The 27,922-nt window shown below is 43.8% G+C and overlaps 2 protein-coding genes across 7 annotated transcripts in view; one reads left to right on the top strand and one right to left on the bottom strand.

Moving 5' to 3' along the window:
• CASKIN2 (CASK interacting protein 2) overlaps positions 1-21,855 on the top strand; it is a 123,901-nt gene extending 102,046 nt beyond the window's left edge. For 2 of the 4 annotated variants that reach the window (XM_060764689.2, XM_060764687.2), the window contains exons 12-21: positions 915-1,118; positions 3,163-3,284; positions 4,705-4,786; positions 5,612-5,700; positions 6,463-6,573; positions 6,941-7,042; positions 7,818-7,956; positions 12,062-14,179; positions 16,610-16,934; positions 18,973-21,855. In XM_060764689.2, the coding sequence (XP_060620672.2) occupies positions 915-1,118; positions 3,163-3,284; positions 4,705-4,786; positions 5,612-5,700; positions 6,463-6,573; positions 6,941-7,042; positions 7,818-7,956; positions 12,062-14,179; positions 16,610-16,934; positions 18,973-19,072 (3,392 nt within the window). In that variant the 3' untranslated portion in view covers positions 19,073-21,855. The remainder of the gene's footprint in view (positions 1-914; positions 1,119-3,162; positions 3,285-4,704; positions 4,787-5,611; positions 5,701-6,462; positions 6,574-6,940; positions 7,043-7,817; positions 7,957-12,061; positions 14,180-16,609; positions 16,935-18,972) is intronic. The other 2 variants (XM_060764688.2, XM_060764690.2) reach the window with 2 other exon arrangements.
• Positions 21,856-22,882: 1,027 nt separating this feature from the next.
• Positions 22,883-27,922, bottom strand: part of TMEM94 (transmembrane protein 94) — a 102,697-nt gene continuing 97,657 nt past the window's right edge. For all 3 annotated transcript variants that reach the window (XM_060764691.2, XM_060764692.2, XM_060764693.2), the window contains 3 exons: positions 27,493-27,586; positions 26,418-26,588; positions 22,883-25,836 (listed from right to left, as the gene is read on the bottom strand). In XM_060764691.2, the coding sequence (XP_060620674.1) occupies positions 25,764-25,836; positions 26,418-26,588; positions 27,493-27,586 (338 nt within the window). In that variant the 3' untranslated portion in view covers positions 22,883-25,763. The remainder of the gene's footprint in view (positions 25,837-26,417; positions 26,589-27,492; positions 27,587-27,922) is intronic.

Genomic DNA, 27,922 nt, shown 5'->3' with positions numbered 1-27,922 from the left:
ATTTTGTAAGATTTCCCCTTAACCATGAGAAAATACAGACCATTTTTTATCCAATGGTGATTCACTGAAGTGTTAGTGGAACTATATGGAAAATAATCAATTTATGGTTAGCTGATGTGATTATGGATTGGACCAAGGTATATAATTTTCCTAAGTTTTACATATCCCTGTAGACCTTTTACAATGAGTCACCATTTGTAAAATTATTACCTCTATTTTAATTTCTACATTTTCTTAAGACATTTGAAATTACAATTAATTATTTAGGAGCTCAAAATAACTGCTTTGTTTCAGGTGGCAGATTACTTTTCCATAGCACGCATTCTTGCATGGATGAATGTCCTCTTGTTCCCTGCAGATTGTTTTTGGACAAAAACATGTGAAGCTGGTTCACTGGAGACAAAAATAGGATGAGTGCATCATCATAAGATGCACTTGTTATTTTAAAGAGCTTTGATTACTCAGATCATTCCCCAGATATTAGGCATTTGGGAACGATGAAATTAAAGAACTGGGCATAAGAACCTAAATCCATGCGGAGGAATTCTCTTAGAAAGAAGGAAAAGGGGGAATTCTGCACTTGCTGCTTCTGGCATAGTTGCTAATCTCACTGTGGGCTGCTGAAAGATTCTATAATAATAAATAATACTAATTAATACATAATGATAAATCTGTGGGAACCTTGCTGAAATGGACTGGATGTACCTCCCACATTGAGTCTCTCCATATGTTTTAAATTATACTGCACAAATGCTGTATGAGCAGCTATAGGATGTGCAGTCACAGCAGCCTTGCCCATCTCAATGCACTTCAGTCCTGTGGGGAGAGAAGGCCATCCCTGTTGATGCCCACCCCACCCGCCTCACCTTCATACGTGTTCGTTGCTGACCTGGGCATTTTGTCTCTACATGCAGGCCTGACTCTTCCCCGCATGGTGCCCTCCCTCCAGTACCAGAGCCTTGCCAAGGGGCAGCAGGTTGCCACTGCCAACCCTCCTGGTGGGCTGCAGCCTCATTCAGATGCCTCTCCACCTGTTTCGCCGCAGGTGCCGCTCGGCTTCCCCACAGCTTGTGGCCACCTCACCCTGAGCAGGACAGCCCCAGCACCTGAGATCCCAGGTCAGGGGCAGTGCTAGGCACCACCTCTTCACATATTTCCAGCTGAACTTGCATTTTTTCTTCTGCACATTTGCCCGTGATAGATCTCCCTTTTCTGCATAAGTCACATGACACTGACATATTAACATAAACACCCCCATTTCCCTTGCATGTGTGTAGTGCAATCAATAATGCTTATCTTGGCCTAGACATACATCTGTGTCTTTCCAGCACACATAGCTGCACCACTCTTAAAATGCACTCATTTTCAAGGTTTGGTACACTGACAGTAGAACCAAACCTTGCCTGTATTCACTGACCACTCAAGTTCCACCAAAAGCACACTTTTTCATCCAGGTAGTCTTTTCCTTTCATAAGCAAATATCTTTATGGCTATGTATATTTGATTTTAAGCACAATAGAGTTAGTATTCTCTATTTCTTTTGGTAGCAACTAAAGCAGACATACCATTGACCCACTGAAGGATTCCATGGCCATTCCATGGTTGATTGGGGGGGAGGTTACAGAAGTGCCTGATTATGTCTCCGGTTCTCGACACAAGGCAATGCAGCTGTGGACAGGTCTACATAGGGACCACCAAATGCAGCATTGCCCAAACACAAATCAAGGAACATGAAAGGCACCACAGACTACTTCAACCAGAGAAGTCAGCCATAGTGGAGCACCTGATGAACCAACCTAGACATAGCATATTATTTGAGAATGCAGAAATGCTGGACCACTCTAACAATTACCATGTTAGGCTACACAGAGAAGCTTATTAAAATCCACAAGCAGGTGGACAATTTCAACAGAAAGGAAGAAACAATGAAAATGAACAAAATATGGCTACTAGTATTTTAAGAAAAACTCTAAAACCATAACAGTAAATAAAGAACAACACTCAAACACCAGGGAACTCCAGACAAGAAAAAAAATTAAGGATAGCTAATCACCTTTCAACAAAGGATTCCCCCAGGCAGTAACAAGCCACACCTAAAAAGTGTCAGGCCATCAAATGCTAATCAAGGTGGCCAATTGAAACATTCACACCTAGCTCCAACAGACAAGAGTTCTTTCTCTGACCCTGGATTTTCCACAGATATATAAACCCAATTTTCCTAGTTTCCAACAGACCTCACAACCTTTGAAAGATGCCTGCCATAGATGCAGGCAAAACACTTCTAGAACTGGCCTTACATCTCGAAAAACCTACAACAACCCACAAAGCAATTACATCATCTGCTGCAACCTCCACAGGAGACTCTGGCAAGGAATGGCCACTTTTATCTGGCTGTGGGAACTTTTGCAATACCTCCCACTCTCTACCATGCATGAGATGGTCATGAGAGGCTTAATCCAGTTTGCAATATGTCCAGGGATAGTGAATGGATCAGGTTAGCAGTAGTTCTGCATACAAACCTGCTACTAAGCCATGAAGGAGCTTAGATTAGTCACTGATAGTCACTGATAGTCAGTACATATTTAGTCACTGATAGTAAGTACATATTTTTGCACATGAAATTCATCTGCCATAGAGATGCCTCCTTATTACCCAGCCAGCAGTGCGATATGAACATTTCTCCCACTGGTACAGTCTCACTCTCAACGTGAGCATGCCTATTTTCCATTGAGGCCCACTTTTTGGTATATGGACAACCCCTCTTCATCCCACAAAGACCTGCCTGCCTGCTTGCTTTCCTCTTTCCCTATGTGAGATGCGCTAATGCTAGCTGCCTTTGTTATAAAGTGTAATGATTTTCAACCTGATATATTGGGTCTGGGGATGAGATCCTAAATAATTGGTTGGTGAAGGGAAGAAATTTTACAGCTGACACCATCTGACCTCCTCTTGATAGGAAGGTGAGCCTACTCAATGCTCTTCGGTCATGCTTGGAGGGACAGCCAAGGGACTCTGCTCTTGTACAATCAATCAATGCCTCCCACCTGCAATGTGTTCTGCTTGCCTAGTGCTCCATGGACAACAGGATATCCCTCTCCTCTCTCCTCCTCCCCCATACCTTCCTCCAAACCATGCCGAAATTTCTCCTTTCTTCCAATACAGCTGGAGACAGGAACAGTGTGGGCAGTGAGGGCAGTATTGGCAGCATCCGGAGTGCTGGCAGTGGCCAGAGCACTGAGGGCACCAACGGGCAAGTCACCGGATTACTCATTGAGAATGTGAAGGTAAAAGTGGTGCTACTTCCTTTACACCAAAATGGGAAAGGTTTCCCTCCGTGTTCCACCACCATCCCAAAAACTCCCTCTTATTACCTCCTTTGGGACACCCACCATCCCATTCATTTAACATTGATTCTAGGAGCCCCCGGTGGTGCAGTGGGTTAAACCCTTGTAACGGCAGAACTGAAGACCAACAGGTCAGAGGTTCAAATTCAGGGAGAGTGCAGATGAGCTCCCTCTGTCAGCTCCAGCTCCCCATGTGGGGACATGAGAGAAGCCTCCCACAAGGAGGGTAAAGCATCAAAACATCCAGGCGTCCCCTGGGCAATGTCAATGGCCAATTCTCACACACCAGAAGCAATTTGCAGTTTCTCAATTCACTCCTGACATGAAAAAAAAATTAATTTTATGTATGTAGATAAACGGTGCTCCTTCATACATGTACACAGGCCTGTAGTGAGAGGGTGGTTTTAGGGTTCAAACCCCCGCCCCCCGAAATGTTTCAGATTTTTTTAAAAACCTGGTTTACTCATGAATTTTAACTGGTTAACCAAATCCTCATGCTGCTAAGTCTATGAGATGCAAAAAATTAAGAGTCCCTCCAGAACTGTAAGCACTATCTCAAGCAAATATTGACAATTTATTCACACTGTCATTACTTGCAGCAATAGCAGATGTAGTGAAGCAACCAAGCAACTCATTAAGGAGGCCAGACTCGGTGGAGGTGGTTGACAGGGGTGGAGCTGCAGGCTATTGAAGTTTGCTCTGCTCTCTGCTGTGCTCTTTGCTTCAGCGTGAGCTAGGAGGCAGGTTTCAACCCCCCCCCCCAAATTGTCAACCCTCCCCGAAATTTTTTTTCTGGCTACGGCCCTGCATGTACATGCATATCAATTGTAAGAAAATACCCTTGAAGTGTCAGATGCTGTCTGATCTTTGAAACAAAGCAGGGTTGGATGGGAGACCACTAAAGAATACCAGGTACTGTACACTGTTTGTTCTTTTCACCCAGGGCCCTTCCACACAGCCATATAACCCAGAATATCAAGACAGAAAATCCCACAATATCTACTTTGAACTGGGTTATCTGAGCCCACTCTGCCATAGATTCCAGTTCAAAGCAGATAATTTGGAATTGTATTCAGCTGTTTGGAAGGAGACTCAGAAAGACCATATCTGGCTTGTGAGCACCCACAAGATTAGCAGGGTTTCATGTGAATCTCATGGCTGCCTTCAGCTAAGTCTTCAGGCTGTCTTAACTTTGAATACATATGTAGCACTTCAGTTGATCAGGATTAAGCTGCAGCTGTAAAAATCCACTCAGTGACCATAATGCATGGAAAAATATGAGCATGTGTAGCTTGATAAGTCCATAATTCTGCAAGACACTCATGTTTCTGACCTTCATTCTTCCTTCCTGTTTCTGCAGCCACTTTCTCCCACTGGTGAGGATTTGCAGCAACGCCTCTTAAGTTCAAATTCTCACAATGGACAAACAAATCCCATGATAGGTAAGAGATGAGATTGATCTATTTAAAGGGATGATGAGAAACAGAAGTATGTATTATGCAGGCAAAAAGAGGATGATCAGTAAAAAGGTATTATTTGAACTGGTATTCAGTGGCACATTTAGCAGCCAGTAGTGTGTCAGGGTTGATTTAAGCTTGGTATAGTTTAAACATGTAATTATGTATTGTATTTTATTGCAGTATCTTCCTATGAGCAATTGGTACCAGCACTAGCCCTTCCAAAAGGGCAGGATATGAATTAAACTGCAGTATGAACTGCAGTATGTCCTCTCTAGGAATTTTCTTGGTCCTCCAGCTAATTCTATAGCAGTGGTTCTCAACCTGTGGGTCCCCAGATGTTTTGGCCTTCAACTCCCAGAAATCCTAACAGTCGGTAAACTGGCTGGGATTTCTGGGAGTTGTAGGCCAAGACACATAGGGACCCACAGGTTGAGAACCACTGTTCTATAGTATATTGCCACTAGAGGTTACCATAGTGTGACTCTTTGGTAACTTCAGGCCGAAGTTGTTCATTTCAATAGAGGTCACCAAAATCTATTATTTCCCCGAGTCCATGGTAAATTGGGGAATGTGTCCTATGCAGATATTGAGGTTGTGCTGTATAGAAGGTCCATGTTTCCATTTAATTTACCTGTGGAATTTTTATCTATGAAGACAAATGTGCAGTGCGTGGTTTGTGCCCTCCATACCATCCTCACTGAAGTAAATGAAAACAGTGCAGCCATGGGCTCTCTGGGTGTCTGTGGCCTGCTCTGATTCCATCTCCAGTCCCAGGCCCTGCTTTGACTCCACTCTGGCTTTTTACAGGGACCCTGACACACATCTCCAACTGCAACACCAGTGACATGGTTTTCTCCCACCAATATCTACGCCCAGAGCAGCTGTTGGAGGGAAAGGTATTTGGAATGCACTGAGAATGATATTGAGCATTGGGGGTAAATTGATGCATTTCAGGTTTTTTTTGTTTTGTTTTTGTTTTTTGTTTTTTGGGGGGGGGGTTGCATTTTACATGTCTACATAGACAGGATTTTACTATTGATAGTATCCGCAGAAAGTATCCTTGGTTCAGCATGTATACAGCATTCAAAAGTTCTCATTACTGACTATGCAGACGTTGCAGTCCAACATCTGGAGTATTACATGTTCCCTCTCCTTGATGTATGGGATTCAGAAACTCAAATACCTCGTCTCTATATCTGTGAAGCCATTGCAAGAATGTCAGTCTGTCAATTTTTTTAAATTTGGCTAAAAGCCATTACAAAACATATAAATAAGAGAATAAATACCTGTGCATAAGCATTCATACCAAACAGCAGATTAATTAATTATCTGCACTATCTATAGCAGAATTTTTCATATAATTAGCATAAATAGTTTTAATAATTTTAACATATAAAGAAGTCTGATATGTAATGTAAGAATCACAGTCTGATAGCAACCAGCATAGTTTTGCATAAAAAACTCTTAGCCTGTAAAGGGGCCAAATTTTGTCCCAACAATGTCTTCCTGGAGTTTGATAAAGCTGGCAATAGAGTAAGTAATGTGAAATATACTGACCCATCCCAAAATTCAGAGCCTCGCTCAGTTGTAGGAATGCATTGGCCCATCCATTCCATGGCATCACCTTCAACTAGGGACTCCTCTGTTTCTCTTCCCAGGATGCTGAAGCCATTTATAACTGGCTATGTGAATTCCAGTTAGAGGGCTACACATCCAACTTCCTGAGTGCAGGCTATGATGTGCCAACAATCAGCCGCATGACTCCTGAGGTAAGTCAGAAGAAGTAATGGGCCGAGCAATAAAAAGGAAATAACTTAAATGTTTTGTTTACCCAGTCATCCTTAATCTGTGCCATCACTCCTTGGTGTTTATAAGCAATATTCTTCCCTAGTGTATTGTGTATAACTAATGCTATTGTTTTTAAATTATTGTGTATTTATGGTTTTATATTGTTGTTATATTGTGATTTGCAGCATCACATTGTTGCCAGTGTTAGCCGCTCTGAGTCCCCTCTTGGGGGTTGAGGAGGGCAGGGTAGAAATGTTGTAAATAAATAAAATAAATAGATCATTTTCCTGCTACGACAGAATGCTACCAGTGCAAGGGGAAGGCTAATGATGCTGCTGTTTGTTCCAGGATCTCACAGCTATCGGTGTGACTAAGCCAGGCCACCGGAAGAAGATTTCCACTGAGATTGGCCAGCTCAGCATTGCAGAATGGCTCCCAAATTACATCCCTGTGAGTATGGGCTGGAATGGCAAGGAATCCACAGAGTAGCCAAGCAGAAGCTGTGAGCAGCTATCGGTGTAATTCCTAGGATCTGTATTATCTGGGAGCATAGGTTGGTTACAGGAATGTTTTTGGGGCTTAAATTTAAGTAAACAATTTACCGCATAGTCATTTGATTACAGCATTAGATTTGACAGAGCAGGAATACCAACCTGGTGTAGATTTATTATGTTCTCCTACCTCACGTGCCTACCTATAAAAGGAAACTGATGGGGATTGACTACAAGGGGTTGCTGTGAAACACATTTTTGTGTTTCAGTGTGTTAGATGCCAATTAATTATAATAGTTATCATCAATACAATGACACATAAGAAGTCTGGCTAATAGTATTAAAATCTCTTGTTTCTCACTGTGCCAATTCCATGTCTCGTCTAGCAAGTAGCACATGCTAACTCCCAAGTCATTGTAATGAAGGTACTTGTTTTATGCCAATCCTTCTTCAAATTGCTCAGCTCTTCATGCACTGTAGTCTTCCTTCACAATGTCCCTCTGGTGTTTCATGCTGAGGGGAGATTTGAGCCCAAGCCTTATTAGTCTCCACACCACAAAATCTCTCATTGACTCATTCGGATGATAGCAACAGTTAGGTGACTATTTTAAGACACGTATGGAATTGCTAATGTTTATTAAGTGGTGGATGCTTTTATCTATGTAGGCTTCAAGATCTTCCCAGATAACTTTCTAACAATTCTAGGTAGCTTATTCTAGTTCCCTGTTTTCTAGGATGACCTGATGGAGTGGCTGAGTGCCATTGGCCTCCCTCAATACCATAAGAAGCTGGTGAGCAATGGTTATGACTCCATCAACATTGTGACAGATCTGACTTGGGAAGACTTGCAAGAGATCGGCATCAACAAACTTGGTGAGGAAGAGATGGCTTTGAGAACTTGTGCCTTTCTTTCTGTTTCAAGCATGTCCTACACTAGCATAGTACTGCTAGTAATCCAGGAAAGCAATTGATTTATATTGACAGGATGGGTGATTTACAGTAAATTGGCAAGATTTTTCCATTCCCAGTTATAACAAAAGATCAGAAATGTTTTCTTCCACCCAATTGAAAATGAGATTGCTGGGAAGAGGGGAAGACGGAGTAGATTTCTATGTAGAATTACAGTGAATTCTACCCAATCAAGCACTGAAATCAAATTTCTGGACTCAAGAATTCTAAGTGAAGATCCTTTTGTCGAAGCTCCAGTAAGATTTTAGTAAAAAAAAAATCCTACAAGAGTAAAATTTATTAACCATGACGATAAATTGCATCTCTGTTATAGAAATGCAGTTTATCCCCCTTGCAATCTCAGTTTAGCAGGCAAAGTTGAATTATTCAAACATGACACATTCCTGGTGGTTTTCCCCCCATTGCCCCAGGATGCATAATCCAGCTTTGTGGTGTTTGGGCGCCTAAAGATGACTGTTTAGAAAAGGGTGCCGGAGGAGTGTGCATTAAGTAAAATACTTTACCTGAGGCACATTCCAGAACGAAAGCTTTAACTAATCTGTTAGAATAACAACAAAAAAGACCAAATTGTTCCATTGTGGCATATACTTCTGTGCTTCAGAGAACATAGTCTTTAACTGTGTTTCAGTGAACTACAGAGCCCCACAGAAGCTTATCAAGAGCACCCATGAGTTGGATGGGCTGACAAGCATCCCAAAGGCTTGCTTGTTTCCCATACTTCTAATATGCATTCTTAATTTGTGCCAAGTGAGAGTCCCAGAAGGCCTGGGCAATGTTTGGTCCCAAGCAGAGAAGCATGTGCCGGAATGGGACCCAAGAAATCCTCTACAGGATTGCTACTTGAAGAGATGGCCACTGGCTACCAGTCCCCAGAGTGGAAAGAACAGTATCCTGAACTATCCTCTATGTTAGTACTTCTTCATCCTTGGTACTTCAGGGGTATAGGCCCTCAATTTCTAGAAGTCCCAGTCAGTATAGCCAATCATTGGGAAATCAAGATCAAAAATTAAGAATCACTGTTGTATAGCATGGCAGAGTTCGGGAGCAGGAGGGCTGAGAGGGGAAGGGTTCTGCCCCTTAGGGTAGAAAACAGCCAGCTCCATCTCTCTAGAGAAGCCTTCCCCGCCTGGTACTTGTGAGATGTTTGTGATGATACCTCTTTTAATGTTTGACCTTTGATCCTGCTGACTAGACTAGTTGTAGGGCACTCATTTGGAAAGAGTTGTTTGAGGACATGGCCAAATCACAACTTCCTGAGAGTAGCTGCTTAGAGAAGGACACTTTTCATGCCGGAACCAACAAGAGATGTTGTGCTTCTTTAAAACCTACCAGATGTATTGTGGCAGAAAGAATATAGCAGAGCCCACTTCACTCAGATACATGTTTTGAATTTTGACAGATGCATATTGGTCTCTTTCACACTCCAGAATTATAGCACTATGGCTCTGTTATAAATATCATGGCAACATCAGTGGAATCCAGTGACTGGTAGGATGCGCCTTCAGAATCTCACCCAGTGAACTCCTGTGATGCCTCTCAACAAACTGCCAATCCTAGGATTTCATAGGATCCAGAGACAGTCAAAGTGGAATCATAGTGCTATTTCTGTCTAGTGCAGTAGTTCTCAACCTGCGAGTCCCCAGATGTTTTGGCCTTCAACTCCCAGAAATCCTATCAGCTGGTAAACTGGCTGGGATTTCTGGGAGTTGTAGGCCAAAACACCCGAAGACCCACAGGTTGAGAACCATTGGACTAGTGGAAAAGACACCCAAGCTATGTCAGGACCAGATTGTAAGCAGTGAGGTCAAAGAGAGCTAAAATGTAAGATGGACAGATATTGATTCTTGCATTATTGAAAATGCTTGATAGTTTCTGTAATAATAATAATAATAATAATAATAATTATTATTATTATTATTATTTATTTGTACCCCACTACCATCTTCCCAAAGGGACTTGGGACTTCTAACAAAGCACTCAAGGTGCCACACATAAAATAGAATTACATATCATCAAAACAATACACAATTTGACTGAATACAATGGACAATGTCAATCGATAATTTAAAAAAATAAAATAAAATTCTAAAACACAATCATACCTGTGGGTCATTGGGTTTCTTCAAACACAAACTAAAGTGCCGAATAACAATAGTCAACATCATGACTTGACCATAGTACACTACTGTCTATAGTTTCTGCATTTCTTTTGCCTCAACCACCTACACACACCTCATGTGTTCATGTGGTAACTCCATATTGTACACAAGAGTTTGTGTCGTGATGCCTTTGTTAAGTTTTCAATGTACTAGAAGGTGGTTCGATTGAAATGGATTAACATAACAATCTCTCTGGGAGTTTTCATTTTAAGACATTTACACACATTTTCAGCTCATGAGCAATTGTGTACATTGCAAATCATTCACCAATCTCTGCCAGTCAGGTGGAGTAGTATAAACTATTTTAAGCCACCTTGAGTCCCAGAAGGTGCACCCAGTGCAGTAATAATAGGAATTGTCATTGATCACATGTAGAAAGCACCCACTTGGGCACTAGAATCAGTGTTTGCTAGATGCATGAATGTCCGGGGAAAATACAAAGCAGTATTTTTCCTGACCTACCCCCCCACCAGGCTTATACATCTCTCAAGATCATTAATCTCCCCTCCCCCCTCCCCCCCCCCGCCTTAAAGGCTACCTATCCATTCTGCTTCCTCACAGAAGGAAGAAGGTGGGACTAAATTTCTACCAGATCAGAGATGTCCTTTGTCATCCCCAACTTCATTGAGGAGGAATTCTGTGCCTGTTTTAGGGTCGACCCTTGATTCTCCTCCTTCAAAGAGCAGGCCTGCCAAGTGTGGCGTAAGAGAAAGCAGATCTTGATGCTTTCCCTGCACGGTTCCTTCCTACTTTCTTTCATGGCCTGATTTGATGAGGGAGGCCTTGTTTCTCATGTTAGGAAGGAGGCCTCCCCATCAACTCCAGACTGGCTCACTGCCAAAGGTAGGTCTTACAAAGCAGTGGAAAAAAGGGAGGGAGAGATCCTGCCCCCTTCTTTGGAGGCAATCATTACTGTGGTATTTGGCTCTGAACCAACTTCTCAGGGTAAGGGGATGCCTGTTTTGGCAAGGGTGAAGACAGCCCTGTCTGTGAGCCTGGGAGCTGCCCAAATATGCCAACCAGCTCCTTTTTCAACCAGTCACTATTAAAAGTTATTGGGGGCTCTCATCCACACAACATTGCTGCTGAACCTGCACCCCAAAACAAATTCAGTGCCTACATCTATATCCCTACCAGTCTCTCCTTCCCTCTGCGTCCACTGCTCCACTGCCAGCCCTTTCTTTTCACTGTTCCCTCTGCCTTGGTCAGAATTTTAAAAATGACAACTCCTGCTCTGTGAACAGATTAAAAAAGAAGCCCTGTAACATTATATAAACAAAAGGAATGGGATTATTATTCAAACAAGTGCAAAGACAACAAAGAGGCTGAGACATGCAAAGCCTTAAGTTGAGCCACATTATGCATCTCGCACATTTTCCTCCTGAACCTGGGGAAAAGCACTTAAAACAAATGGAGGCAGGATCCATGATGACAGGAGCTAGTTATAGGAGCCTTTGTATACTACAAAACACAGTCTGTTTCTTGAATTCAATTTCAAGGACCAAAATAAAACAGCTGCCATTTCTGCCTTTTGTTAGGGCTGTTTCAAACCAGAAACAGAAACATTTTCAATTTTTGTTACATAGTGTAATAGATAAGAGAGCAATTTGCCCAGTTGATTTTTGGAAACAAAATATTGTCATTCTCCCTGCTTTTGAATGGTTGAGTGCAGGAATGGGGGAACGTAGGAGAGAAAAAAGGCTGTTCCCCAACTACTGCTTCCCCCAACTTGGCATCCTTCAGATGCAGCAGCACAAAGACTCTCACAATTCCATCTAGCCTACCTGGATGCGGAAGTGTGCTGTAGTACAAGGACTGAGCTGTTTGTGTTACACTTGTGCCCCCTACAGGTCACCAAAAGAAGATTATGCTGGCTGTCAAGAAACTAACAGATCTTCGGAAGAGTGTCAGCCAGGCTGACACCAGCACACTCCGGCGCAAGATCCCAGGCGCCTTGGATATTGTAACCATTGAGTCAGTTGAGAATGGGGAGTGCCACTCCCCTAACACCCCCAAGATGACCACTTTCCAGGACAGTGAGTTGAGTTACGAGCTCCAGACAGCTATGTCCAACAGCTGCCAGGAGACTTTGACCATTAAGAGCGCTCAAGGCATGTCACGAAGCCAAGAGAGTATCGGCGTGCGATCCCGGGGATCTGGGCACTCTCAGGAGAACATGTTGTCGCAAAGCATCACCTCAAGCCGTTCTCAGGAAAGCTTGGGCAGTGGTGGAAGCAGCAGTGGAAGCAGCGGAGGGCACTCCTCCTCCACACAGGTCCACCTGGGAGAAAACTGTGGTGTTCCTCATGGCCATCCTGGACCAGATAGCTATGGGAAAAGTATTTCTCAGCTCAGTGGCTCAGACGGAGTCAACAGCTATGCCAACGGTGGCGGAGGAAGTCCTTTGAGGGAAAGAAATCTGCCAGAGGGAATGGACCAGTACCAGAGGCCCAATGCAGCCCCATCAGAGCCAACCAGCCCAGGACCAATCCCCTCCCCCTGCACGTCACCTCATACAGCCAGCAAAGGGACAGCCCCCTATGTCTTCATGTACCCCCATGTCTCCTTGAAGTCCCAGCCACCTCCTTCACCTTCTGTGCCAGAGCAAGGCAAGTCTACCCACTTCTCTGCCCAGAGGAGCCTCCTGCAGTCCACAGCCCAGAAAGCTTTTTCTTATCTCCATTCCCACTGTGGCCCCACTGAGCCACCACTGCCTCGTTTGTCCCCAAAGCCAGGGATAGACCAGCAAAACAGCGAGGGTTCAAAGCACAAGAAGCGCTCCCATAGCTTGAACCGTTATGCATTGTCAGATGGGGAGAATGAAGAGGAGGAGCCACCCAGTAACACAGTAGGCTCTTATGCCACCCTGACCAGGCGGCCTGGGCGTAGCCAGGTGCCACGAGCACAGCAGGTGCCAACAGATGGGAAGGTCTTGCGTAGTCAATCCTTTGCTATCCGTGCCAGGAAGAAAGGCCCTCCCCCACCCCCTCCCAAGCGCCTCAGCTCAGTCTCTAGTGCCCAGGCTGTTGATGCAGAGTGCGAACAGGCTCTCAATTCCTCGTCATCTCAAGATGGAGGTGAAAATTCTCATGAGAGGAGTTGTCCTGTGAGAAACATAGCAGTAGGGCTGGATGGCCCTGGAGCTGACAGAAGTCCCACCAAGCCTCTTCAGTCTTCAAAACTTTGTCTGGAGGTAACCAATGGAGCAGCTCAAGGGGAGCTCAACACCACTGAATCCACAAGTGACAGAAGTCAAGTCTTTGAAAGCAGCATTCCCAGGAGACGAACATTCAGCGAACCTGCTGTCACCATGACAGAGGCTCTGCGGCAGAGCCAGGAGGATGTCCGATCAGACACAGAGGAGGAAGGTCAGAGCAAAGAAGACAAGTCCCCTTGCTCTTCCCAGAACAGCTCCAGTGAGTGCATTCCCTTTGCTGAGGAAGGCAACTTGACCATCAAGCAGCGACCAAAGCCTGTTGGGCAGCTCAAGACAGATAGCCCTGCACCAGACTCCATTTCTACCCCACCTCAGCCCAGTGGGGAAGAGCAACAAGGGACCATCACCAAGGAAAGCTCTTTGTTGGAGTTCAATCTCACAGAATCTGATACTGTCAAGAGGCGGCCCAGGTGCAAAGAGAGAGAGCCCCTCCAGAACGTGCTGAAGGCATTTGGGATGGCTGCTCCAAATCCAGCCCCTCCAACCTCAGCACCACAGTATGCCCAGGCCCAGACAGTCAGCATCAGTGGACCCTCCCTGCGTGGGGCAGAGTCACCACAGTCACCCTCTGGAGACACTTTAAGTGATGAGAATGTGGAATTCCAGATTGCCGAGATAGAGAAAAGTATCCTATCTCTGGAGAGAGGGATCAAGAAGCCTCCCATCTCCCTGAAGCCAGCCAGCCCTGCCCCACTGCAAATGGAGAGGCCGGGAGGGATGGTCCAGCTGAGGACACCGGCCACAGTGAATGGTAGGTGGTGATTAAGGTTGTCTGTTGTTTTTGCCATTTGACCGAGAAGGGTGGGCAAATAGGAAATGGCAGAATTTGGCCTGAAGGATGACCAGTGCAATGCTCTTTCCAGGAATCAGAAGGGTTTGAAGTAGGGATTTCTCTTTCCCAGGTACCCATGTGTGGTCTTCCCCGATAACAGGGAAAAGAGAGGGAGGCAACACAGTGTGTTTCTACTTCCTGGATTCATTAGCACCATCACATAAGTTACCATCCTGCTTTGTTCATGGAATTTTCATACAGTTCAGTTACTGTCAATGTCATTGCGTAACCTTTCTGGGATTTTCTACTGCATCTTTCCTCTTTTTCCCCTTACCAGATACAGATAAAGGAAGATATAGAAACGTGCCTGAAATAGGCAGATAGATTATGCACATACTTATGAATATATGTACATATGTACATACAACTGTGTTTGATGGAAAGACTGGCATTACTAGGAGTTCTCTGTCTGGAAGCAGTCCACATTTCAAGGAGAGCTGGTTTCCTCCCAAACTGGTCCCTTTGGTGAAGAAAAGGCTGTGGAACAGAAGTGCAGGATGGGGAAAGTGTGCAGGGCTTTTAAGTTGCCGTTGTGCAGGGCGTTTAAGTTGCCAAGTGAGACTAAGTTCTAGTCTCACTTGGGCAAAGAAAGAAAGCATGAATGGCTTCCATAAACCCATGGGATCCTAATGGTCCCCAAAGATTGGTTCACTTGATGTTTTAGACTTCAGTTCCCAGATTTTCGGACTGTTGGCTAAGTCAAGACTTTACGGAGTAGAAGTCCAGTGCACCATGAGGATCAAAGTTAGGGAATCTGAAGTGTAGATGATGATAGGAAGATGGGAGGGAGAGTTGATAGAATGACAGTTCTTCCCTCTAGAGCAGTATTTCTCAAACTGTGCTCCCCCAGGTGTTAGGAATTGTGGGAGCTGAAGTCCAAAACATCAGGAGGAGCAGTTTGATAAACTCTGCCCTTAAAACAATGGTTCCCAACCTTTGTTCCTCTGGGTGTCTGCACTCCAGCTGCACGATTCCTAACAGCTGGTAAACTGGCTGGGATTTCAGGGAGTTAAAGTCCAAAACAACTAAAGGGCCAACATTTGGAAACCACTGCTCTAGAGAAATAAAACAGTTAGCTCCACCCCTTCCAACCTCCTTTGGCAATGGCTGGTTTGTAGTTCTCTTCTCTTGATATAATAAGGGATAGGGGGAAGGTGCTCTAACTCTAAAGCTTTTTTGCCATTACTTAGAAGCATAGTTAAAACAAAAGTTCTATGTAGCATAATTTAATAAATATAGCACTGTATGAACTGGCAGTGACCTTCCCCATGGCCTTCTATAAAACCCACCCTCAGATCTGTTCTGGTCAGCAAAACATCCCTACCAGCTTCAAGTAAACGTTGATTACTTGCAGGTTGACTACATTTTATGGTTTCCTGTTGAACTTAGTTGGACGTCTCATGAATAATTTCTCCTGCAATAGCCTCTGGCTGAACTGTTCCATGTCATTTTCTATTACAGGAAATAGTGAGTTGTTCATTTGTTTGTTTGTTCACGTTTCTACCTGTGATTTTTAAAATCTGTTTACAAAGCTCTTGGGATGTTGGGTTGGCATTGGTAACTAACATTCTAAAAAGCAACAGAAACTGGCCTAAAGTAATATGCAGAGAGGCTGGGGAACAAGATGAGTCACAGATACCATACATGCAGCAAAGAGGACTCAGTCAAAGGCCTGGAGCTACAAGCCAAAAATGTTTATTCCAAAGGTACAGGAGTCCTGGCAAGCTTTCATGCCAGTGTGTATGTCTTCCCAACTTCTAACTATAAGGTTAAAAAAAAAACACCTAGGAGGGAAATACAGAAAGCAAGAAAGTTGGCCAATGCACTGAAGAAAATGGAGGGAACAGAGGGTAAGCACTTTGGGGGAAAGGGCTATGTGAAAGCCTCCCATATTAAGAAAATAATTGGTTACAGGGGCGAACTGGGGAAGGAGAATCTCAGTAAGGCTTTCTATTTGCTGTATCATAGAATTTTCTGAGCAGTAAAGTTAACTCTTGAAACAGTCTAATGAAAAACTTTCATTTCAACATATGCAACACAGGGGTGAGGATAGATTAATCAAACTGTATTCAGCCTTCCCAAATCAGCCCCTTTCTCTAGATCTACTCAATCCAAATGGGAGGACTGCAGTTGCAGAAGACTGCAGTTTGAGAATGGTATCTTCATGGTGCATAGATTGTTCTTGTTTTTTATTAAATGCTGGAACAGGTGTGAATCATGGCAAATGGGAATACAGGAAAGTGGTGAATACTGAACCCTGGTCTTGGGTGGACTGTGTTTGCTTAACTATTTGTGGCAGACCTTATCCCAGCATCACACAGGACAGTAATTTCATCTTTTTTCTTTCAGATGCCTCTGCCAAACATGTTGCTTCAACCAAGCTGGTGTTTTCGGGACCAAAAACAATCTACCAACAAGTCCTGCAGAACTCTCGCACCACGGTTGCCCCCTGGGCAGCCACCGAGATGGCATCAGAAGTGACTGGCACCTATTCCATGAAACTTGGCCTCAGCAACAAGCCCAACATGAGTTTTGGCGTGCCCCTTTCCATGAAGTCTTTGAGTGGATCTCCAGACATGATTCAGGCTCAGCAAAGACTGGAGCAAACCAACTCATCATTGGCATCCACACTTGAAGCTGCGGAAAAGAAAATCTCTGCAGAGAAAGCAGATAGGTGAGGTCTCACTTGGGTATGAGATGGGGCAGGCCAAGACCTGTGCCTTCAACGGGCATCCTAACGAGTCATTTTTCATGAGGAGAGAGTTGGCGACAGGAACTGAGTACACAGTGTGCAGATGCTGCATGTTACAAACTGAACCCATGTGTCTTTTAGATATATTTGCCCAGATCTAGCCAAGGACTAAATTCAAGTAGCACCCCCCCCCCCACCTCACCCCAATAGGAAGCCATAATGAGTTTCCTCATGCAAAGAAGTGTTGTTCTTGCCATTTTTATACAGCCCCACATCTATCGTGAAGGAACCCCCAGTGGCACAATGGGTTAAACCTTTATGCTGGCTGAACTGCTGAGCGAAAGGTTGGTAGTTCGAATCTTGGGAGCGGGGTGAGCTCCCGCTTGTCACCTCCAGCTTCCTATGCGGGGACGTGAGAGAAGCCTCCCACAGGATGGTAAAACATCTGGGCATCCCCCAGGCAATGTCCTTGCAGATGGCCAATTATCTCACACCAGAAGCAACTTGCAGTTTCTCAAGTCGCTCCTGACACGAAAAAAAATCTGTCCTGTAAGAACAAAGTGGCTCCCACCATCTCTCCTGCCTAAAAGACAGTAAAGCAAAATTAGACAGGCCTATCAGGAAATAAGTAGGAGCCAGTGTAGCATAGTGCTTTTAGTGTTGACTAGGATTGTGGGAGCAGGGTTTTAATTTTCACACAGCCATGGAAGCCACTGGGTGACGGTGGGCAAGTCACACTATTTCAGTTCCAGAGGAAGGCAGTGGCAAACCACTTTGAGTCCCCCCAAGGGTGGGAAAGGCAGTATATAAATACTGTAAATAAATTTTCCTGGAAAATGCTATGATAGGTGTCTCCATAAGTCAGAGTCAATTTAAAAACATGTAACAATGACAAAAATCAGGAAAAAAAATGTCCAAACTCCCTCATCAAGCAGGTGGACAGTTACAAGCCATCTATATTGTTCCATGTTGTCCTCAGTGTATACCTTTCTTGTGGCTGGGGCACAAGGGGCTGCCCTCTAGCTCAGAATTTCTCCCACAGCAACTCCCAAGCCCTTGGAGGATTGGCTCTTGTTGCCGTTGCCTACTGGTGCAGAGGAGAGGAAACAAGAGACAAGTCAGACAGTGAAGCTCCAGCTCACCTGGATGTATGGGGGGTGGAGGTGGGGGGCACTCACAAGCAAGAGGGCACTTCCTTATCTCTTCCCCTCAGTACTACATCATCTGAATGGCCTTCCCATTTATTCTCCTCTCCATCAGTAAGAAGCAGCCTGGTATAGATCGCTGTAAGGGAGAGGGAGACACTGGACTACAGTACAGCACCTTTCCTGCTGTCCATGAAAAGATTTCCTCCCCAATAAGCATTCTGCATTTCACACCCTTAAATGTACTAAAGTCCCCAAATGTCTAGTACTGTAGAGAGTAAGATAAGGAAAAGCCAAATTTCTGCAAAAACATATGCATGTTGTAGCAGACATTTACTTCCTTCACACATTGTGCTTTCTGTTTTTTTCCCCCAAATTGTCCTTTTATATTAATTTGTCTTTTCATGTGAATGATAAATTGTTTGAGCCAATAAAATACTTCAGATGCAGCAACTTACACAATTCAAGAAACTTTAAAAACAAAGGAGAAGAACTCCTGGCTTGTGTAATTAGCCCAACCTGCAAGTGCTCCTTACCTGGGTTAAGGGCCAGGACTCCTGTAAAAATATAAAAATGCAAATTTATATAACATTTTTTAACCTGAGAGACCACCTCTCTAGGAATTTTGGGTCCTCCACCCCATCTTTATGGCCAACTTCCACCAGAAGCTGACAATAGAATCTCACTGGAGAACCCAGAAATTACTAGAGTTGTTCTCTATCAGAATCTCTAGGTCCTTTGGTGCGACTCTGGCTAACATCCAGTGGAATGGAGGACCTACAAATACCTAAAAGAACATTTTAATCAAAGCTGTGAATAATCAAATACGCAAAAGGTCAGACCCTGACTAAGCATATTTCCTGTCTTTTCCTCAGCAGCCACTATGGGACAGCACACACAGCCAAGAACATTCTTGAAGACATCAGCAACATGTTTGATGACTTAGCTGAGCAGCTGGATGCCATGTTGGACTAAGAAGGCAGGTTCTTTTCCTTGGGGCTGAGCTGTACTTTCATCCTCCCACCATGCTTTGCATGTGAAGAAGAGGACAGTCGTCAAGTGTATGTCTCACTGGGGCCCCTGGCCTCCTGTTCCTGCACTTTCTCACCCAGCAGCCCGTTTGAAGACTGCTGGGAGTCCTCTGCAGCGTGAGACAACCTCAGCCAGAAACTGACACACAGGAGCCTTTCTTCCTCTGAAACGTGTGCACAGCAGACCAGGACAAGATCCACATTGGTGTACATTGATTTGGTTTCCATCTGTGAGGCCTGTAAACAGTGACCACCCACATCTACGCCGACAGAGAGGAGCTGATGGAAGGCGGACTGCTTTGACCAGGCATGGCGGAGGGTTTGATGCCAGGCACTGCTCACCCACACTCGGGCCTCCTCCATAAAGCTATGGACATCCAGTAAAGAGCAGCCCATTCCTCTCTCTTCTTCCGTATGAGTGATGCCAACAACGTGTCAGCTACAGCAACAAAAGGGGTCTTGATTTCCTCAGTGCGGTCCACCACCATGGTTGCCAAAATGAAACTAAATTGGTAGCCTGGAAGCCAGCAGGGCAAGACCAGCCCTTGCTGCTTTTCTAGCCAATCCATACAGGAAGCACCATGTAATCTGGCTGGATTTAAATCCCCCTGTTGCACCTCCTTCCAAAAGAGCTGACAGAACCAATAGTTGTCTAAGCTTCAAGGCAAGCAAAATGGGCCCAACATTTCAACAACAGGCTTTTCACAGGAACTGAAAATTGCCTTCTTTCCTAAGTACTTTAAATTCATGTCTTGAATGCAAGGAAGCAGCAGGCCCATACTGGGAAATAACTGTCTCCCCCGTTCTCACTCAGTAGCTCTCTGGGAGGAAAGTGGGTTCTGTATCATGGAGTGTTCCCTCGTTGCAAATTCTAAAGGGATGCCCAAAATGCCAATTTGCTCTCCTTTGTTGTAGTTATAGGAAAACTATCTTTCCCTCAATTGTGGAGAACTCTCTTCTTGCCCCATTTCGCAATAGGGAACAAAACCCATTTGACAGTCTGTTGGCATTGTTCAAAAATTAAAAGTGGCAGAGTTTGGAGTACAGAGAAGGTCATTTTCCAAGTTCACCTCCTCTACTTCATACCTGTCCACCTCTGTGAGGCCAAGTGTAAGCATGTGGGCATATAATGTGCCTCATCCCTCCCTGAAAGAGGCAGATCTTGCGTGTGTGCGTGCAGCACCTAAGTAAATGTGCCTTAGAGGGTGCCCACCTGAATCATGGCAAGAGCAAGAGAATGGGAGCAAAAAAAAATGGCACAGTTACTGCTCACGTAATATAAATAGGCCACTAGCCTGCCAGCTTTGTTTGTAAAATTACACCTGTACGTAGGTGTAATTGTTTCCTAGTGCTTTAAGACTTCTGCCAGCTTGACTATTACAAAGGCAAACATGGCAATTCAGATGTTTAAAATCAGGGCAGTAGACCCTGTCAGCACCAGAAAGGCTCTGCAGATCGAGCCAGGATGGCTCTCATTTTTAGTTTCTCAACAGCAGACCACAGAATGACAGATCTTGAGTCTTCTGAAGGAGATCAAATTCAAATAAAGAAGATGTAGAGTGGAGGGAAATACTAGAATCAAAGGCTGGCAAGGGTTTTGAGCTACAGTGAAGTCTTTTAACACATCTTGGCCATAGAGACAGTTTTCCCTTTCTTTCCACTCTCTTTCTGTCTATAGCATCAAGTGAATTAGTCATCCTCTGGCTGATGCCTAGGGGTAAGAAAATAAAGAAAAATAGCTGCAGCCAGTGGCACTTTAAATAAGATTCTCTAAAAATCTTTTGTTTTCCAGAAAAGGTTTTGAATTTCACTCTAGCTGATTTGGGATGTGTCCAATATTTTCCACTGTTGATAAAACTGTAATTTTTTTAAAAAAAGAAGAAATGTATATATATTTTAAAAAGACGTGGATTTGTTATATATTTACTAACCAGAGTTCTTGTATTTTAGTCTGGGGTTGAACCACATTACTGTCTGAGCCACTTGGGGGCAGTACAATGCTGTTCTTTCTTGTTACCGTAAAGGAGGGAATCCAATATTGGAGGGGCGGGTGTTTATTTTTTTGGTCCTTCAGAGAATGCTTATTTTTTAAGAGCTAGTTGTGTATTTTAAAGACATTGTATGCTGTGTAAATTATGTATGGATGTGATTGTGTCTAACCAACCTGGGTTGTGCCTGCTGTGTCTTGCAGGAAATAACCTGGGGAAACTAGTCCAGAAAAAAAACAAAACCATCTAGGCAGACTTCAAGCCATCTGGCCTGCTCGTGTTAATCATGAATTCTTGTTTTCCACTAACATCATCTGCAACGTAATGATATTAAACAGTTGGAACTGTTTTCTCTTTTGATGGCTGTGCTTAGCTTGTTGGGTCTTCTCCGTTCAGCCTGTGTGTGGCCATTTTTTTTCATTTTCTTTGTTGTCTTTAAAACAACTGTTTTTAAGATACAGAAATATGAACATCTGAATCTATGACATGCCTAAATGTATAAAAGATGTTGTGTGTATGCTGCACATGTGTGTCACTTAAAATACACAAAAATTACAATGGGAAGAGAATTTGAGTCCTGCTTTCACCAGGTATTATCTCATGAATAACCAGCAAGAGCTTAAATGTGAAAATCAACTATAAATAGGCTGCAGAAACAAAGGCGAACATCATGTCAGCCATGAATCTAGAATCCCTCATTATTTCAAACTGCATTAGTAAAACGTATTGATTGTCTGAATCCACTTTGCCTCTTTTGTCTGTACTCTCAATTCAGCATTATAATTTTTTCCACTGTAAAAGGGAGAAGAAAGAAGTAGTTCATCAAAACAATTGGGGAGAGAAAACAGACATGAACCAGTCAATTTTGCATAGTACACTCACAAACATGACACAGATATATGAAGCCAGAAGGTGTTAGCACTGTAGTGGCTGGCAATGTAATTTCGTGCACATCTAGTAAAAAAAAAAAAGAAAAGAAAAAGCCCAAGTGGACTAACTCCCATGGAACAATGAACTTCGAGACAAAAAGTCTCACTCTGGCTATTCAGTACAAGACAAGCCCCATCAATACTACTATTCTCAATCTAAAAGATTAAAAAAGGTAAAGGTTTTCCCCTGACATCAAGTCTAGTTGTGTCCAACTTGTGGGGTGGTGTTCATCTCCATTTCAAAGCCAAAGAGTCAGCGTTGTCCATAGATGTCTCCAAGGTCATGTGGCTAGCATGACTGCATGGAGAGCCATTACCTTTCCGCCAGAGCAGTACCTATTGATATACTCACATTTGCATGTTTTCGAACTGCTAGGTTGGCAGAAGCTGGGGGCTAACAGCAGAAGCTCACCCCGCTCCCCAGATTTGAACTGCCAACCTTTCAATCAGCAAGTTCAGCAGCTCAGTGGTTTAACCTGCTTTGCCACCGGGGGCTCCTAATCTACAAGAATGGGGTCAAGAATATGCTCCTGGACTGCTTCTCCCAGCTGTTTTAAAACAATGTGGCCAGTGAGAAGGAATGCTGAAAGTTGCAGACCAGCAAAAATAGCCACATTATTCTACCCCCACCTTGTAGGGCTGTTGCAAGTATTGTATTCTACATTTCAAATGATTTAAATGTAATTGTTGTTGCAGACAGCTTCCTTGATACCCCTCTCTGCCCCAGTGTTTCAGTAGCATCCAGCACATGGGAGGGATACCCTGGACAGAGGCAGCATCCATCCAAGCCCATCCAGCACCTGTCCCCAAAGATAAAGACTCCCTCAGAAACAAGCATACTGTATCAAAGACAATCATTTATTGCCATTCGTATCAGGTGCTCTTTGTTTCTTTTTATACAATTTACAAGTTTTAATAATACAAATATATTTTACATACATCCCCAAAAATGTTTTAAATATAAAATATACATCATTTAAAAACAGTTTGATGGACTGAATTCACTCCTAAAGCTGTGCCCACCCTCTTCTGAAGCCCTGGCTGTGGAGAAGGAATGGAGTCACAAGGCCTTTTAAGAGACAGCCTGTGTGTTCTGACTCTTGTAGGAGAGGAGGTATGTCTGAAAGTGCTAGGACGAAAATCACATTCCAAGTTGTCAGCCATCACAGACAAAAAGAAAAAAAACCGACAGAAAATGTCACCTCTTGCAGGACAACTACCCAGCTCAGTCTTTTGTGGGTCACAATCCTAAGAACATTCCTGTGGCAAATGGATGTAGGCATCTAGAATTCCCAAATGACTTAGAAATAGGAGAGGCAAGGGAAACTGCTAAAATGTGGCTACAAAAATTAAGACAGCTGCCCTTTTCCTAGCAGAGCAGTCTAGTATCACAGATACACACAGGCCCAGCACCTCTAATGGGTGCAAGCCAGGTATCTGTAGCTCAGGCCAGTTCTCACGCCAGCAACAAGTCTGGCACTGGGAAAAAGACAGCAGCACACTGGCTAATGTATGAACCAGAGTACATTCCCTGGTCCTAGAGGCCCACCATATATAGCTCACATGCTGTGAAAAGACAACAAGGCTTTAGCAATGTATTGGGAGGAGCAGAATTCAAAAAAAGGAGGGGAGAGGAAGAGTGATTTTTAGACAGCAACTTATTTTGAAATATAAAAAGTCTGCTGTTCAAATCCCTAGCCAAAGTCAAACATGGCTTTGAGAAATCTATAGAGATCTTTAAGGAACATAATCTAGCCCTGCTGCAGACAAGATATCGATCCTCATCATCACCAGCTAGAAGGAAGCTCAATAGCAACTGAGGTTATCATCTAGCAAAGATAAATGCCATTTCACTCAGGAGAGAAGAGTTAAATACCACCCCTACTTTTCGGGGGGGGGGGGGGTTATGTGCCATGGGTTCAGCACTATGGCCAGTTCAACAATCATGGCCAGTTGGTTTGACTCCAGTCTGTAAAAAAGAACCGTTTTCAACAAGGTTATTAATTCCTTTGCGATGGTGGGTCAGGATCTGAACACATTTCAGATATTGACCCAGAATGACCACAGCTGTCTAGGCCTGTTCTCTCAAACTAGGTGACTTCCAGATGAATTGGACTTGCCCTGCTAGCTGGCAATGATAGGACACAAGGCCCAATACACATGAAAAGTATCAGATCAGAAAAAAAACTGTACTAGCCATTCTACAGTATCCCATAATGCTTCATCAAAAAAGCTTTGCCTGTCCAGCAAATGCCCTGTTATCTAAATTTGACTGAGAAAGTAAAAATCCCTGTGTTTACAAAGCAGGTGCTGCTGGCATTGTCCCCAAAAGAAGCAACATGATGGAGGCTGGTCATAGAGGTAGTGATTTTGATTCCTTCCTGCCAAAAAAACCTTCATAAAAACTGGCAAGTAATAAAGAAGAGGTAACAAGGAAGATGCAAGTGCCCTCCCAGTTTTGGATGAGCTCCCCTCCAGACTGGCTCTGTATTTAGAAAGAGATTGTGGCGTGGTGGTGGTGCAGGGATTGTGTCTACCACCATCCACATCTTCACCAAATGAAATCAAGCAGTGACATCCTCCTAAACTGCAGAGAGGATTCAGGTGCAGCAGAGAGAGTCTAGTTGCTGATTTTGAAAAGCACAATGTCCAGCCTTTGGATATAAGGCAGGAAGAGATGTGGGCAAAGCCAAGATTGCTTTTAAATGCACTCTCACATTGAAAAAAATACGTAATCAGTGTCAGAACACAAACATCATGGAACATGTTTTTTTCCATGTACATATGAGTGCAGGGACTTCCATGTTTGGACACTCATGAGGTCTATCAACGAGGACGGGGGATAGGGAGGGTGAGGGAAAGATCAAGAGACAAATCCAGGATATTTTGAAGTGTTGGGTACGAAGAGGGAGTCTCCTGATGGCCCAGCCAAGATGGCCACAGAAATATTATTCATTCCCTAGAAAATTCTCCACTACGGAAATGAAGGACCTGGGCTGTTACACACTTTACATTCTAGAGGAATTTGACCACAGTAACTGCTGACAAAGTTACGCTCTTGTGGACAAACCTCCAAACATTTCTGCTTGGCATACTACAATCTTGTTCATCTGCTGCAAGAGAGCCCTGCCACCCATGCTGGGACAGCAACCTTTGTGAGGAGAAGGAGGCTGCTGTCCCTCAGAAGCCCTCAGAGGCTGCTGTCCCTCAGGGCGAGCGATCAGGAAAGGTGGCTTCTATTCCCTCTTAGGGAAACGATGCTGTGCTCCCCTGAACCAATAAGTATGATCTTATTTAAGGGAAGCAACTGACAAGGAGGTCACCAAGGCAAGAAGGATATGTATGCATGTGCATGTGTGAGGATGTTGTCAAGAATGAAAAGTTGGGAGAAAAGAAAATCAGGATGGGTTTTCCTTGCATAAGGGCACACTCTTGCATCCAAGTCAATCAGATGGATTCCAAGGGAAAAGTTACAAAAATAAATAACCCAAGTAGCAGCAGTAGCAGCAGCAGCAACACATGTATCACCAATGTCATTGCCGTGGCGTTGCATCTTCACCTGCTTCTTCTTCTCCTGCTGGAGCCATCACTTAAGGGTTGGTCTGTCTTGATCCACTCCTGCCACAGGGATCCACATGCAAGGCTGGTTTCTCTCTCCCAGCAAAGGGACGTGACAATTTGAGAAAGTGACATGCAGCCTTTAGGCCCCTTGGAGCACCTAGAATGGAGAATTCATGCCCAGCTTGGTTTCAAACTGCAGCTTCTGTCTCTTCTGATAACGGACTCGAACCCTGAATCAGAGAAGGGAGGAGGAAAAAAAATGACAGCACATTCAGTTGAGTATGCCTATCTGAACTGCTTCAGACCAGAAGTGTCTTGGATTTGTTTTTATTTTAGATTATTTTCATATATATAATGTGGTCGCTTGAAGATGGAACCAAGCCTAACCATGAAATTAATATGCATCATATAAAAGTAATTTTATTCACAATGTATGTAATAATTTTGTGTATAAAACAAAGTTTGTGTGCACAGAACCATCAAAAAGCATGAGAAGTTGGAGCTGACAGACAGGGCTCACCCCATTCCCTGGATTCAAACCACCGACGTTTTGGTCAGCAGTCCTGCCAGCACAAGGGTTTAATCTATTGCACCACCGGGAGCTCCACCTCTGCCATGATATGGGCTCAGAGCAAATGACTGTAAGTCTGAGTCACCCTATCCTTCACAGTGTGTAAAGGATGGTAACAGCACTTACCCACCTCACAGAGCCGTGGTAAAAAATGCCATGATCACACAGTAATATGCTAGGAGAAATGGAGATGAATTCTATAATATGTTCCAGCAATGCACTATAAGAAAGCCCACTTACCTGATCTCATGGAGCTTGACTGTTTCATTGATGATGACGACAAAGATAAGAGAGAGCAAACCCAGCAGCCAGGAAGCCATGGGAATGTCATGCATTTGGTAGGTCACGGGAGACTCAAGGTTTACCCAGAGTGTTAAGTCCAGGAAGGTCTGGATGACCTGACCCAACAATCTGCCATAAAAAGAGAGCAAGACCTGAGCAATATATCCGCTTGAAATAACTTTTTAGCTTGCATATTCTGGTCCTGTGGGATAGAACATAGGGCCTGTGTTGTTGCTAGATCCCCAATGTCTTTGCCAGAATGCTCAATGGAAAAGGATAGTGGAAGTTGCAATCCAATAACATTTGGAGGGCCATAAATCACCCATATTTGGTTTAGAAGTATTTGTATCACCATAATTAATGACTACATCAGAGAAATGGGTAAAGGTAAAGGTTTTCCACTGACATTAAGTCCAGTCGTGTCTGATTCTGGGGGTTGGTGCTCATCTCCATTTCTAAGCCAAAGAGTTGGTGTTGTCCGTAGACACCTTCAAGGTCATGTGGCTAGCATGACTGCATAGAGCACCGTTACCTTCCCGCTGGAGTGGTACCTATTGATCTATTAACATTTGCATGTTTTCAAACTGCTAGGTTGTTAGAAGCTGGGACTAACCACGATAGCTCACGCCACTCCCCTGATTTGAACCTGTGACCTTTCGGTCAGCAAGTTCAGCAGCTCAGCGCTTTGACCCACTGCGCCACTGGGGGCTCCGCAGAGAAATATCTAATACTATCTGAGAATATGGATTAAGGTATTTCAAGTTTGAGGTAGGGCAGCAAGGAAGCACATGCTGAAAATCATTAAAGACTAATACCACAAGTAAACAGTGGACAGAAGAGGTAAGGACAAAGACTGGGTTCGTGTTGTAAGTGCTCTGATTGTTAGGCTCTCTGACTGTGTTCCTGCATGGAAGAGTATTCCAACTCTAGGATTCTATTGAAGTTGAAAATCAAGAAACTGCACAACTGAGCCGAAAAAGTCTGATTGGATCCAGTTTCTGCTCATTAGAACAGACCAGGAAACTATACTCACACAACCACCACGGTCAGGGTCCACCAGAAGTTAGTGAAGGGGCTTTTTTTCCACAGTGGTTTGGTACGATGGACATGGGTGACAGATATAAATACTGTGAAGAAAAAATAAAATGTTCCTTTACAGATGTCCAGAAAAAGAGCCTTGCTTCATTGATAAAACCCAGGAAACTACATTTAGCAATCTACATAGCCCTTTACTACACTAAAGGAACCAGCCTATATTCTTCTTGCCACTTTTCATGTTGTTAGGCAGATTGATTGATTGAGTACTGAAGTACCTTATAACAGGTAAGTGACAAATGTTTACTGCAATACTGATCAACAAGGTATTTTCTTTTTTCCTCTTCAGAAGAGGAAAAAAACTCTCAGAAAATGGACTTCCTCCTTCGCTTTCTCAGATTTTGACTAGTCTGACAGACGTTATTCAC

This window comes from Anolis sagrei, chromosome 2 (assembly GCF_037176765.1).
Source record: "Anolis sagrei isolate rAnoSag1 chromosome 2, rAnoSag1.mat, whole genome shotgun sequence".
Classification (NCBI taxonomy): Eukaryota; Metazoa; Chordata; class Lepidosauria; order Squamata; family Dactyloidae; genus Anolis; species Anolis sagrei.
The sequence above is the reverse complement of the archived record's forward strand: the minus strand, read 5'-3'. Positions and strand labels throughout refer to the sequence as shown.